This window comes from Salvelinus sp. IW2-2015, linkage group LG22, assembly GCF_002910315.2.
Source record: "Salvelinus sp. IW2-2015 linkage group LG22, ASM291031v2, whole genome shotgun sequence".
NCBI lineage: Eukaryota > Metazoa > Chordata > Actinopteri > Salmoniformes > Salmonidae > Salvelinus > Salvelinus sp. IW2-2015.
The window spans coordinates 18560484-18575950 of NC_036862.1; the positions used below are offsets into that span (position 1 = coordinate 18560484).

At 43.8% G+C, this 15467-nt stretch overlaps 1 protein-coding gene across 1 annotated transcript in view; it reads right to left on the reverse strand.

Annotated features, from left to right (window-relative positions):
- LOC111982765 (protein phosphatase 1L-like) overlaps positions 1-15467 on the reverse strand; it is a 41768-nt gene continuing 26301 nt past the window's right edge. Inside the window, exons 2-4 of the mRNA XM_024014353.2 lie at positions 14888-15080; positions 6246-6407; positions 1-3257 (exon numbers count right to left, since the gene is read on the reverse strand). Of these exons, the coding sequence (XP_023870121.1) occupies positions 2908-3257; positions 6246-6407; positions 14888-15080 (705 nt within the window). The 3' untranslated portion in view covers positions 1-2907. The remainder of the gene's footprint in view (positions 3258-6245; positions 6408-14887; positions 15081-15467) is intronic.

The following is a 15467-nucleotide window of genomic DNA, read 5'->3' on the forward strand; positions in this document are numbered from 1 at the left end:
TATGATCATGAATCCTTTTATTGTTATCTGTTGATTTTATCTTAAAATACACAGATTATTATTTTTATTTTTTTACAGTTTCTTAAATTCAACAAAGACAAATACAAACTCCACATAAACATTCTGTAACATACATTATTTTGGAACTGAAAAAGCACAAACATACTAATCTAGTAAAATACCTCTTTTGTTAATAAACCAAAGAGTTGGTGCATTGCTTTCTTCATTGCAGATGTGGAGGGAGAGGATAACATGGGAACAGAACAGTAACATTCGGAAAGTATTCAGACCCCTTGACTAGTTCCACTTTCTTTTAGGTTACAGCCTTATTCTAAAATTACATTGTTTCCACCCCTCCCCCTCAAATCTACTCACAATACCTCATAATGACAAAGCAAAAAAGTTTATAAAAAAAAAAAGTGAACATTTATTAAAAATAAAAACTGAAATATCACATTTAGATAAGTATTCAGACCCTATACTCAGTACTTTGTTGAAGCACCTTTGGCAGCGATGACAGCACTGAGTCTTCTTGGGTATGACRCTACAAGCTTGGCACACCTSTATTTGGAGAGTTTCTCCCATTCTTCTCTACAGATCCTCTCAAGCTCTGTCAGGTTGGATGGGGAGCGTTGCTGATCAGCTATTTTCAGGTCTCTCCAGAGATGTTCGATCGGGTTCAAGTCCGGGCTGGGCCACTCTAGGACATTCAGKGACTTGTCCCGAAGCCACTCCTGCATTGTCTTGGCTGTGTGCTTAGGATTGTTGTCCTGTTGGAAGGTGAACCAGTGGCCTAAGTGTCAGTGACCTGAGGGTTCTTGGTCACCTCCCTGACCAAGGCTCTTCTCCCCCGATCACACAGTTTGGCCTGGCAGTCAGTTCTAGGAAGAGTCTTGGTGGTTTCAAACTTCTTCCATTTAAGAATGATGGARGCCACTGTGKTCTTGGGGACCTTCAATGCTGYATACATTTTTTGGTACCCTTCTCCAGATCTGTGCCTTGACMMAATCCTCTCGGAGCTCTACGGACAGTTCCTTCGACCTCATTGCTTGGTTTTTGCTCTGACAACTGTGGGACCTTATATTGACAGGTGTGTGCCTTTCCAAATCATGTCCAATCAATTWAATTTACCACAGGAGGACTCCAATCAAGTTGTTGAAACATCAAGGATAATCAATGTTAACAGGATGCACCTGAGCWCAATTTCGAGTCTCATAGCACAGGGTCTGAATACTTATGTAAATAAGGTATTTCTGTTTTTGCTTTGTCATTATGGGGTATTGTGTGAGGAATTTTATTTGTTTAATCAATTTTAGAATAAGGCTGTACCGTAACAAATTGTAGAAAAAGTCAAGGAGTCTGAATACTTTCCAAAGGCACTGTATGTACATTCATGTCACACTTCCTTGTCTCATGGAGACATCTGTGATGGTATTCGACACGTGAGATATATCTACATGCGATGTGCATGTTTAACGAACATTACAAACCAAGGAGTTAGTTTTGGCAACAAATTCATGAGGAAATGTATATAAAAAAAATAAGGCAACAGGTAAATATTTCATTCAAAGGCTTCATATTACGTTTTGAGTCTGTCAGTTTACAGAAATAAACTTAAAGTAAGCTGTACTATATGACAGACAGTGACAATCCCTGATGTAGAGGGAGCGTGAGTCCATAGAACTAAACCCAACTTCAGAAAGACAATTGGCTGCCAATGATCAGAATAAAGACGTGTCGGGTATTCAAACAGTACAATGCCACCACGCATGTGAAAATTTATTTGGATAATTAATTCAAAAAGACTGGCATAACAATAATAACAGCATGGTGCAAACATTTGTGCAACTAGTGTCAAAGTGCCACTCATTCCTAGATCAGGGTTAACATGGGATTAGAGTTAAAGAAATGTATTCTGGGCCGAGGGACGACCACAGATCGTTGTCGACAGACAGGCATAGATGACATCATTAGTAGTCTGCATGAATGAGGAAAGAAATCTATTATATTTAGTACCAATAAACTACAGAACTTCAAAATACAGTTGCAATTCTCAGTGTAGTCATTTGGGGGTACTCAACTGCAGGTCAAAAATCAACATGGAGCTAGGGAGCCGACAGGTTTAAATGTCTATGGAGCCGACAGACAAGATGGCCAATGTTTAGAACGACAGATCAACGTTAGAAATCAAGGGGTGACAGTGAAGAATCAAACTGAATGTGATTTGACATGATACACTCATGCAGGCAACAACAGTCCGTTGTTTAGGACTGCAGAGCATGCATCTCCTAATGCCATCTTAATCCAATCAGTCACTGTCTGTTTGATTGCTGCCCCCCCCAAGCAAATAGGCCATGCCAGACAAAACAGAAGAGAACACAGTTAYGTTTGTCTAGTCTGAGCTGTCTTTAAACAGAAACTATTTTGCCCCTCCGGCTAACCAAACAGGTGTTCAGTTACAGGTGCTCTGATGCATGTAAGCACCAAATCAGATGACATCTGCTGATAAAGGTTTTCTCAGAGATGTACAAATCACTGCAACTTGGTCTCGACTTCAAATTATGTTGATATCTTGGTGTACCTCTTCTGCAAAACAGTAACAGTGACACAGTGTAGGGCCTGGAGGATGACTGCTAAAAAACCCACTAAAAAACATTAATGATACGTTATGTGGATTGAAGAAAATAACTAAACAAGTGACTGTTCGAGAGTGTGAGTGAATTTGTATGTGTACATTTTAGTATTGGCATCGTGGTGGCRAATGGCTCATTTCTGTAAATATCTTCAATACAAACAGTTCTCGCTCCAAAACCTGCCGGCTTGTTTCCTCTTTTCTTTTAAACCTATGCATACACATACATATATTCATATATAATATAGATCTCTCCTTTGGATGTATCAGTAGGTCTACTGCTCTGCGGCCTTGCCACCGGCACCTTTGAACTTGACCACCATGACGGTTATGTTGTCCGGGCACCCGCGGTAGAAAGACTGCAGGACGATGCTCTTGGCGCCAAAGTGGGGTTCGTCGAGGCGCTCTTTGATGAAGCGTACGGCCTCCTCGTTGCTGAACGCGTCCCACAGCCCGTCCGACGCCAGGATCATAAACTCTGGCTGCAGCTTATCTAGGTCAAAGGTCATGATGTCGGGGTTGGGGATGACTACATTCAGGTTCTTCAGAGGGTAGTCGCCCAGCGAACGAGACATTGCCAGGATGCCCTGAACACGCCACGAACCGTTGAAACTGATGAAGCCACCTGGAGGGGGGAGGATGGGGAGAGAAAGGGAGGACAGAGAGGAGAAACCAATGGCTTTTAGTTACAGCAGATGAAGAGATAAAACACATGTGTTCCTAAGACCATGAGCAGATCCATGCATCTTTATCAACTACAGTATGAAGCCATTCAAGTGAAGGGGGGAATAAATGGATCAGCGCACGAAATGTATTTTCTTTGGTATAACATCGTTTCACGGACACAATGGTTTATATTGGACACAGTTCACATACAGTACTGAAGTTCAAAGGTAAAGCAAAAAAATAAACAGTATACACATGAGGTCTGCGCTGCCCTGCCTGTGTGTGTCTCTGTGTGTTTGCATTCTCTCCCACTGCCAGAGCACCGAGCCAGGTTACTAGAGAATTACCCATGAAGAGGAATCAGAGTAACACACTGGATAAAAGGCTTTACTTGGAAGCCATACTCAACGGGAGGGAAACACAGGGTTACCCTTAACTTGAACCTTGCATCATAATAGCTATATAATAACAGTCATAATATTTTATTTAACCTTTATTTAACTAGGCAAGTCAGTTAAGAACAAATTCTTATTTACAATGACAGCCTACCACGGCCAAATCCTAACGACACTGGGTCAATTGTGCGCTGCCCTATGGGACTCCCAATCATGGCTGGCTGTGATACAGCCTGGAATCTAACCAGGGTCTATAATGACGCCTCTAGCACTGAGATGCAGTGCCTTAGACCGCTGCACCACATGGGAGACCCAAGTAATAATAATGACAGAGCAGATGTTGTAAACAGTCATGGAAGCTGGTGTGAACTTATGACCACTGATTTACACTTACTTACTTAGGTCAGTTATTGGAAACTGCTAGCCAACTAGCTTACCCAGTTTGTGTGTCATTTGCGGTCATGACTTATTTGCAGCTCCACTACCGACCTGTAGATGGCGATGGTGAGCTATGGACAGCCACAAATAAAAGTGTGTCCTACTTGATTTGTTACTCAATTACATTAAAATCACTTTCACATGAAGGAGAATATGAAACAGTATAAAATTATAATTACATCACAAGCCAATGGGCTCTGTAGACGTTTTTGGGGTTCTCTTGAGGAGTGCATTCCATTCCTCACTCACTGGCCCCCCTGATCTATATAAAGCTATGATGTCATCAAGGAAACGTTAAGATAATAATCGGAGATCAAGGTCGTGGGAGTAGTCATGGATACTGCTCCTGATATATATATTTTTAATCTTCATTTGGCAGAGGCATGGTTTACCCCTCAGTATAGCTACAATATAACAGCTGAACCAGAGATAGTTGTGTAGCTTCATCTACAGTTAAAACTCGTTTGTCAAACACTCCACAAATTTCTTGTTAACAAACTATAGTTTTGACAAGTTGGTTAGGACATCTAATTTGTGCATGACAAGTAATTTTTCCAACAATTGTTTACAGACATATTATTTCACATATAATTCACTGTATCACAATTCCAGTGGGTCAGAAGTTTACATACACTAAGTTGACTGTGCCTTTAAACAGCTTGGAAAATTCCAGACAATGATGTCATGGCTTTAGAAGCTTCTTTTAGGCTAATTGACATAATTTGAGTCAATTGGAGGTGTACCTGTGGATGTATTTCAAGGCCTACCTTCAAACCCAGTGCCTCTTTACTTGACATCATAGGAAAATCAAAAGAAAWCAGCCACGACCTCAGAAAAAAATGGTAGACCTCCACAAGTCTGGTTCATCCTTGGGAGCAATTTGCAAACACCTGAAGGTACCACGTTCATCTGTACAAACAATAGTACGCAAGTATAAACACCATGGGACCATGCAGCCGTCATACCGCTCAGGAAGGAGACGCGTTCTGTCTCCTAGAGATGAACGTACTTTGGTGCGAAAAGTGCAAATCAATCCCAGAACAACAGCAAAGGACCTTGTGAAGATGCTGGAGGAAACATGTACAAAAGTATCTATATCCACAGTAAAATGAGTCCTATATCGACATAACCTGAAAGGCCGCTCAGCAAGGAAGAAGCCACTGCTCCAAAACTGCCATAAAAAAAGCCAGACTGCGGTTTGCAACTGCACATGGGGACAAAGATCGTACTTTTTGGAGAAATGTCCTCTGGTCTGATGAAACAAAAATAGAACTGTTTGGCCCTAATGACCATCGTTATGTTTGGAGGAAAAAGGGGGAKGCTTGCAAGCCGAAGAACACCATCTCAACCGTGAAGCACGGGGGTGGCAGGATCATATTGTGAGGGTGCTTTGCCGAAGGTGCACTTCACAAAATAGATGGCATCATGAGGGAGGACAATTATGTGGATATATTGAAGCAACATCTCAAGACATCAGTCAGGAAGTTAAAGCTTGGTCGCAAATGGGTCTTCCAAATGGACAATGACCCCAAGCATACTTCCAAAGTTGTTGCAAAATGGCTTAAGGACAAAGTCAAGGTATTGGAGTGGCCATCACAAAGCCCTGACCTCAATCCTATATCAAATTTGTGGGCAGAACTGAAAAAGCGTGTGCGAGCAAGAGGCCTACAACCCTGACTCAGTTACTACAGCTCTGTCAGGAGGARTGGGCCAAAATTCACCCAACTTATTGTGGGAAGCTTGTGGAAGGCTACCCGAAACGTTTGACCCAAGTTAAACAATTTAAAGGCAATGCTACCAAATACGAATTGAGTGTATGTAAACTTCTGACCCAGTGGGAATGTGATGAAAGAAATAAAAGCTGAAATAAGTCATTCTCTCTACTATTATTCTGACATTTCACATTCTTAAAATAAAGTGGTGATCCTACCTGACCTAAGACAGGGAATTTTTACTAAGACTAAATGTCAGGAATTGTGAAAAACTGAGTTTAAATGTATTTGGCTAAGGTGTATGTAAACTTCCGACTTCAACTGTATAAATGTTTAAGATTAGAGCTAGTGGTGGAGAGAACTGATCCTAAACCAGTTATTAAGGCATATCGTTTTGCTCACCAGCCTTCTTGATCCTCTTGCGTTCTTTGAGCTGGTAGGGCTTGTGATCATGTGACAGGGCGATGGCATTGCCATCTTTGTCACAGAGCACTCCGCGCGAGTCGCCAACGTTCGCCACCGTCAACTCTTTATCAGACAGCAGGGCCACCAGACATGTGGTACCTGAGAGAGAGAGGACGGGGAGGAGAAAGATGAATAGAACCATGTTAGTCTTGAATAGAACTTGAACATCCTATTGCCAAAGTCACTGTATAGTAGGGGAGGTAGTTCCGCTCTAATCAGTGACTTTAGTTCAACAATCAAATACAAGGGAGGAGCGAAAACTCGCAGACACTCAGCCCTCCGTGGAATGACTTCGACACATGCGCTATAGCGTGCGCTTGCACAAACAAACCCTCTCCAACAACACACAGCCACAGCCCTCTCCAACAACACACAGCCACAGCCCTTTGAAAACAGCACTTCAAAAAGTTGTCCTCTTATGGTTGTTTTCTTCTCCCTTTCCCTTCTTTGTTTGGTTTCCCAGTCTCTGGGCTGAGACTGAAGCCCATTGTCTGAGATCCAAAGCCCTGCAGTGAGAACATACCAGTCTGTTTGACCATCTGTCTGTTTGCACACCACACAACCCAGAACAGAGTATAGGGGGGGATGGGGACATCTGACTGGACCACCCCAAGGAGGAGAGATGCTTTGGGACTGGCAGGTAGAGGGAGTGAGGGGAGGTCCATTTCATTGACTGAACCTGCCTTCAGTTTCAACCCTGCGCCTACATTGCATGTCTACACTTGTGATGTGATTGTGATTTTCCATTGCAGGAATTGGGTTATACTCTGTCGTTTCAGGGCTTAGTGAGGATATTAAACAGGTCCAGCTCCCTGGTGATGTGTTTTTTACATTCGCTTCAATCATTTAGAGGCAAAGACGCACCGAGCCGCCTGAAGCTGATCAAGAAATAATGTAGGAAGAGAGAAAAATGGGGGGAGTGAGAGATGCAGAGCACGAGATTATGAATAAAAGGGGAAAGAGGAGGAGAGAAGTCGAGGGCGAGTGAAGGGAAAATGAGATTACTTCTCAGCAGAACAGGGATTTTATTATTCCCATTTATAGCTTTGGATGAGGGAAAAATGACAAAACAAACAGAAAACGGAGCCAGACAGAGAGGCAAGAGGAGAGAAAGAGAGGATGGGGCAGACAGCGGGAAAGTGGGGGTAGAGAGAAAGTGGAAACAAGGTGGGAGATAGGAGAGTGAACACAAAAGTTAGCCATTCTATCTTTTCATCTCTGTGTGTGTCTAATCCTCTCCTGCTCTGGTCGACAACTGGCACCTCTCTGTGCCATGCCGTCCAGCTAATTATTTCTTAATCGGGTTCCCGTTGTGATGGAGAAAATGGGCTGCACTGCCCTGCAAGCGCACCCTTCCCCAATTAGTTTCACAGAGCCGCACACACACATACCTCTCCTTTTCCAATTAAACCATCATCCTAGCACACACATACCACTATCTGATTAGCTCAACTTTGCCCTGTGCACATCCACAAATCCAATTAAACCTAGCATACCTACATAGACTGACTTCTCCAAATTAGCCTAGCATACCTGCGCTAGTTCACTTCTTCAATTAGCCAAGGATACCTACAGATTGACTTCTTTTTTGGGATTTTTGTCTGTGACAAGTGTGACAAGTGGGGGCTCGTCCGGGATAGTAGTTAACTTGGGTTAGTTTAGTTCAGATTACCAAWTTTTTTTGTTTGAGGGGATGTTTTGGTTTGGCCAATTTTGTAGAAGAGAGCGTTGAGAGCCATGTGTTCTTTTGGTTCAGTTAGGTTGGTAGCTAAGCAATTCACTCTGTGTTTTTCTGGGTTTTGTTCAGGTGGGAGTCCTCTCCTGTTCAGGCTTATCAGCGAGTGTCAATAGGAGGCTTGTGGTGTTTTTGTTTTAGGTGGCAGTGAACGTGGGTAGAGCATCCCTTTCCCTCTACATCGGCTCGGGAGCACCTCCGTGGTTATGGGTGGGCCACCAGTTTCTGGTTGTCTTTTCCACTCCACTGGTTTTGTGTGCATAAAACCCCACTTGTCACAGGCCGGCTCATAGCCTGTGACAAAAATGAGGGGACACGAACAACAGGTATAGGCCAATTTAAAAGGTTCTTTATTCTAAACAAAACTATTAACTTTAAACAAAGAAAAAGTAATGAGGTGTGGAAGTGTCATAATGTAAGGTGTATGTAAAGTGCATGGATGCGGGAATCTGCGTGTGTGAACATGACTGAGTGAAAACTATGCAAAACTACAAAGGAACAAACAAAACAGGATCATACCTGGAGGAGCAGAGAGAGAGAGAGGGATAATTAGTGAAGCAGTTTTATACCCTGAGCCCAGGTGGCTCCAATCACTAACGACCCTCCTCTGCCTGCCTCTCTTCTTCAATTAGCTAGGCTCTACCCTGTTCCGCTCTCTTTTTGCTGAGCATTAGGCATGGCCTGGGCACGTCAAATTCTCCAATTAGCCTACTTTAGTGTGTGCACATGTCCATGCCATTGTCTACCTACTTTCTAAAAAATAAAAAAATTAAAACATCTACTACCCAGTCCAAAAGAAATGGYTTCCACGTATATCCTGTGCTGGTCTAGATATCAGCTTTTCCCTATTAACCCCAGGTCCTGACTACAAAAAGAGTAGTAGTCCTCTTAGACATACCAGGCCAAGGAAATGTTAAATAAATAACTCACTGTAATAAAAGACGGTTTGAATAGACTTAGCTCTTGGCCATTTCATCAGAGGCCTCTCACTCACTTCTTTCTCTTTTTCCTTCTATTGTTCCCAGATAAACAATGGATGGATGGATGAAAGGAGCGAGGGATACATCTGATAGGAGGTTGTCCTGGGGACTCTGCTCGCCCTGATAACAACAAAAGCTCAAAGCTTCAGTCCCTAAATGATCTACCCGCTCAATCAGATATAAGGACAACAATCAAAAACAATTACCAGTCCAACTGATCCCCCGCCCCAAGACTCAGGGAGGCAGTTGGGCAGAAAACTCAGAGCCAATTCAATACATGGCTGACTAATGCTTTGCAACACAAAAGCAGGTTTTTTTTTTTTTAATGTAGCGTAGCTTTATGGTAAGATTATCTTTGGGCTCAATCTTAATCATTCTTACTGTCATCCAAACAAAGGGATGAGTGAAATACAGGGGGATAATGAACATAATGGGGCTAGGAGGGAAACCTCAGTCTGGGAATCAACAGGGCATCTTGCTTTGGAGGGAAAGGAGAGAGGGAGGGATGGGAGAGAGGGAGGGATGGAGGGGAGAGAGGGGAGGGGGGTGGGTGAGAAGAAGGGTGGAAGGGTGGGAGGGATGGGAAGAGGAGGGATGGGAGAGATGGGAGGGTGGTAGAGGAAGGGGTGGGAGAGAGGAAGGGGGGGAGAGAGGAAGGGGTGGGAGAGAGGGAGGGAGGGGTGGGGGGGTGGGGTGGGAGAGTGGCAGAGCAAAGGAAGAGAGTGGGATTTGTGGGTAGGCTAGTTTTGCCTTCTCCACTAGACTCTGAGTGACGCAGATCACACAATAGATTTCTATCAGCATCTGGGATTTCTGCAGAGAGTAGGAGGTCAAAAGGGAGGTGAGTGGTCCTGTGTGGCTCAGTTGGTAGAGCATGGCGCTTGCAATGCCAAGGTTGTGGGTTCGATTCCCACAGGGGACCAATATGAAAATGTATGTAGTCATTACTGTAAGTGGCTCTGGATAAGAGCCTCTGCTAAATGACTAACATGTAAATGACTAACAGAGGTAGTGCCTTCACTAAGTGGGCACATCGCAGGAGGAGTAACCTAAAAGTCAACTGTCGCGCCCAGACCGGGAGTTAGCACGTTATTGTCTCGGGTACAACACTGGTTCTACTTTTACAATCATGGTGTCACATGACCTCCAGTAGAATGTGACTGACAGCTTGAAAGGCCTTTTCATACCAGCCACGCATTCAATTACACACTCATCCGAGTCACGAGGTTCTGTGCTGTGAATAAACTACTATAGTGTTCTGTACACATAGGATAATACACTCCATTACTCTCTCTCCCCCAATAAATTACATGCAAAGAATTATATTCCGTAGAACACCCTCTCTCAAATTCTCACTAGTTTGTTCTCTTCCTCTCGGACGCTCTCCCCCTCTTTCTCCACCTCCCACTCCGAACATTAAGTTATGTCAGGATCCCGAATACCCGGAGAGAGGCAGAGACATTCCGTGTGCTGCATTCCTGAAATCGCAGTGTGTGAAGCGAGTCTTTACCGCCAGCTTATCATGAATATTTTAGCTCTCTTCTCTTCCCTACATTCTGAATATACCATCATTGGATCTGCTGTGACAACTTCGCTCCCCCTCGCTTCCTCCCCCCCCTCTCTGGTCCTGTGGGTGCTAAACGAGTATGGGTGGCGGTGAAGATGGATGGCGCTCCATCTCCCTCGCTCTATGAGTTCAGGACTACACTCTTCCCCTTTCAGTATCACCTTCTGCCTTCTGTCTTTATCATATCACTGTCACCATCCCTATTTTTGTCCCTTGGCTTACTCTCTTTCTCTCTGTTCCATACACTGGCCCTTTGTCTCTGTCCAAGCCTTTTGTCTCTCTTTTGTCCTCCTTCCCCTTTCTTTCTATTCCCCTTCTCATGGAACTCTATACCCTCTCGCCCTATACACAGTGCATTCAGAAAGTATTCAGACCTTTTCACGTCCTCCACATTGTTACATTACAGCCTTATTCTAAAATGGATTAAATAGTTTGTCCCTCAATCTACACAAAACACCCCACAATGACAAAGCAAAAATGGGTTGAGTTTTTTGCTAATTTATTAAAAATAAAAAAAACTGAAATATCACATAAGTAACCAGAAACTTTATTCAGTACTTCGTTGAAGGCGATTACAGCACTGAGTCTTCTTGGGAATTGAATCTACAAGCTTGGCACACCTGTATTTGGGGAGTTTCTCCCATTCTTCTCTGCAGATCCTGTTGAGCTCTGTCAGGGTGGATGGGGAACGTCACTGGACAGCTATTTTCAGGTCTCTCCAGAGATGTTCAGAGCACTCTGGAGGAGGTTTTCATCAAGGATCTCTGTACTTTGCTCTGTTCATTCTTCCCTCTATCCTGACTAGTCTCCCAGTCCCTGCAAAAAAAGTTTGGTACCCTTCCCCAGATCTGTGCCTCGACACAATCCTGTCTCTGAGCTCTATGGACAATTCCTTGAACCTCATGGCTTGGTTTTTGCTCTTACATGCACTGTCAACTGCGGGACCTTATATAAGAACAGGTGTGTGCCTTTCCAAATCATGTCCAATCAATTTAATTTACCACAGGTGGACTCCAAGTTGTATAAACATCAAGGATGATCAACGAAAACAGGATGCAMCTGAGCTCAATTGAGTCTCATAGCAAAGGGTCTACTTATGTAAATAAGGTATGTTTTTTTGTTGTTGTAATAAATGTGCAAACATTTCTAAAAACCTGTTTTAACTTTGTCATTATGGCGTATTGTGTAGATTGAGGGGGAAAAAATTACTTAATCCATTTTAGAATAAGGCTGTAACGTAACAAAATGTGGAAAAAGTGGAGGGGTCTGAATACTTTCCGAATGCTCTGTACAGTGCCTTCAGAAATTATTCACACCCCTTGACTTTTTCCGCATTTTGTTGTGTTACAGCCTGATTTTAAAATGTATGAAATTGAGATTGTGTGTCACTGGCCTACACACACACACAATACCCCATAATATAAAAAGTGGAAATATGTGTTTGGACATTTTTTTTAATTATTTAAAAATGAAAAGCCTAAATATGTCCAGGAATACAAATTTGTTAATAAGTTGCATGGACTCACTCTGTGAGCAATAATAGTGTTTAATATGATTTTTGATTGACTACCTCATCTACCTCACTGTACGCACTACCCTATGTAGTGCCTTGCGGTTGGAGGCCGAGCTGTTGCCATACCAGGCGGTGATGCAACCAGTCAGGATGCTCTCAATGGTGCAGGTGTATAACTTTGAGGATCTGAGGACCCATGCCAAATATTTGGGAATAGTTTTGTCGTGCCCTACTGTCTGTTTGGATGACTGTGTTTTTGGACCATGATAATTTGTTGGTGATGTTGACACCAAGGAACTTGAAGCTCTCAACCTACTCCACTACAGCCCTGTCGATGAGAATGGGGGCGTGCTCGGCCCATCTTTTCCTGTAGTCCACGATCATCTCCTGTCGTCTTGATCACATTGAGGGACAGGTTGTTATCCTGGCACCACACTGCCAGGTCTCTGACCTCCTCCCTATAGGCTGTCTCATCGTTGTCGGTGGTTAGGCCTACCACTGTTGTGTCATTGGCAAACTTAATGATGTTGTAGGAGTCGTGCTTGGCCATGCAGTCATAAGTGACAGGGAGTACAGGAGGGGACTGAGCACGCACCCCTGAGGGGCCCCCGTGTTGAGGATCAGCGTGGCGGATGTGTGGCTACCTACCCTTACCACCTGGGGACGGCCCGTGAGGAAGTCCAGGATCCAGTTGCAGAGGGAGGTGTTTAGTCCCAGGGTACTTAGCTTAGTGATGAGCTTTGAGGGCACTATGATGTTGAACGCTGAGCTGTAGTCAATGAATAGCATTCTCACATAGGTGTTCCTTTTGTCCAGGTGTGAAAGGGCAGTGTGGAGTGCAATAGAGATGGCATCATCTGTGGATCTGTTGCGGTGGTATGCAAATTGGAGTGGGTCTAGGGTTTCTGGGATAATGGTGTTGATGTGAGCCATRACCAGCCTTTCAAARCACTTCATGGCTACAGAYGTGAGTGTTACGGGTCAGTAGTCAWTTAGRCAGGTWACCTTGGYGTTCTTGGRCACAGGGACCATTGTGGTCTGCTTGAAACATGTTGGTATTACTGACTCAGTCAGGAATAGGTTGAAAATGTCAGTGAAGACACTTGCCAGTTGGTCAGCGCATGCTCGGAGTACACGTCAGGGTAATCCATCTGCGGCCTTGTGAATGTTGACCTGTTTGAAGTTCTTATAATCGGCTACAGAGAGCGTTATTTCACCGGAACAGTTGGTGCCCTCATGCATGCTTCAGTGTTGCTTGCCTCGAAGCGAGCAGAGAAGTAATTTAGCTTATCTGGTAGGCTTGGGTCACTGGGCAGCTTGCAGCTGCACTTCCCTTTGTAGTCCGTAATAGTTTGGGTATACTTGTAATCATTAAGGACTGGGGAGTTTTTCAGGATAAAACAGAAAGGAGCTAAGCACTGGCAAAATCCTAGAGGAAAACCTGGTTCAGTCTGCTTTCCACCAGACACTGGGTGATGAATTCACCTTTCAGCAGGATAATAACATAAAACAAGTCCAAATCTACACTGGAGTTACTTACCAAGAAGACAGTGAATGTTGCTGAGTGGCTGAGTTATTCTTTTGACKTAAATCAACTTGAAAATGTATGGCAAGACCTGAAAATGTGTGTGTAACAATGATCAACCACCAATTTGACAGAGTTGAAGTTTTGCAATAAATGGGCAATTGTTGCACAATCCAGGTGTGGAAAACTCTGAGATGTACCCAAAAAGACACACAGCTGTAATTGCTGTCAATGTGCTTCTACAAAGTAATGAATCAGGATTGTGAATACTTATGTAAATTACATATTTCTGCATTTAAATTTCCAATAAATATGCAAAAATGTCTAAAAACATGTTTTCACTTCGTCATTATGGCATATTGTGTATAGATGGGTAAGAGAAAAAAAATCTATGTAATCAATTTTGAATTCAGGCTGAAACAACAAAAATGTGGAATAAGTCAAGAGGTATGAATACTTTCTGAAAGCACCATCTGTCAAGCCACCCTGAGGAGAGGCAGCTGAGGAGAGGGCTTTGGCACTTTCTCTCCCTCTTTCTCCCTTGTCACTGCTACGTCTGTGTCTATGTCTGATGAAGATAAAGCTATATTTCAACAGCTGAATAAGCAGCACGGCCGGAGCCTGAGCCCACTGTAAACGACCGTGAACAGCAAAGTCAGAAATACTTTGCAAGCAGCAATTTAGGGCTCCTAGAAAAACAAGTGTAGGAATGAGCAAACCAATGTGAGCATACATCACAATAGTAATGGGCTCCTTCCTTACAAGAGTCCAGGAGAAATGGATGTCTGCCCCTAGCCTACCCCACTCATGTACACAAAACAAACTCATGTACACACACACACACACACACACACATACACACACACACACACTTGGACCACAGATATTTATACAAGCTTCATTTTCCCTAGCTCTCACTATCAAAAACACCACAGCTATTTCAACAAACTCTTCGCTCTGTCCCCAAACAAACTATAGCCATCATTTGTGAATTTCTCAGACAACAGTGTTTGAGCATGCAGAAATTAGTGCAATGAATCCAAAACAAAGAATTGCGATCACGGTACAACACGGATCTCAAGACTGAAGTCAGCACTACACATTATAGCCTATTCATTCTTTTGTAGGCAATGGTACATATTTTCCCTCTAATGGTTAAATTCAGGATTAAGGTATAAACTGTTGCTAGATTAGTGGAAAATGTCTGCCCACAGAGGTGTGGCTGTGACCTTTAACCCCTGGCTGCCCTGCCCTCTGACCTGCTTCGTTGTAGACGGCTGACAGCTTGTCCAGCATGTCCCTGTCCAGAGCCAGGATCTGCTGCTCCAGAATGGAGGAATAGGACAGACCACCACTGCTCTCATTCTTCTCCTTCTCCTTCTCCCGGTCGTAGCTCAGGAGCTGCTGACGCAACGCCTCCGACAGATGGGCCTTGGCAAAGTCAGCCGCCGCCTGGGAGAAGGAGGAGGGAGAGAGAGCTACAGTGAGCTGGCTATACTGAAGTCAAGAGTTATACATGGTGTAAACTGTAAGAAATTGTAAACCAAGTGATGTTCACAGCTCTGCCCTGCCACACAGCATCAAACTTGTGGGTGCGCCCACACTGTAGTCACACACACACACTAGGGGAAGACAGGCTACAGTAGCAGTGACCTAGCTGTCCTCAGTTCCTTGCTGAAACCCAGATAAAGCAGGAGATAAATAGCCAGAGGTAAGGAGGGGGAGAAACTGCACCACTAGCTAAACACGCTTCCCCTCCCGCCGTGCTGTGGAATACAGCTGAGCAAGAGAAACTCTATCCTCGGCTATTCATTTCAGCCATGCGAGAACGGCACACCC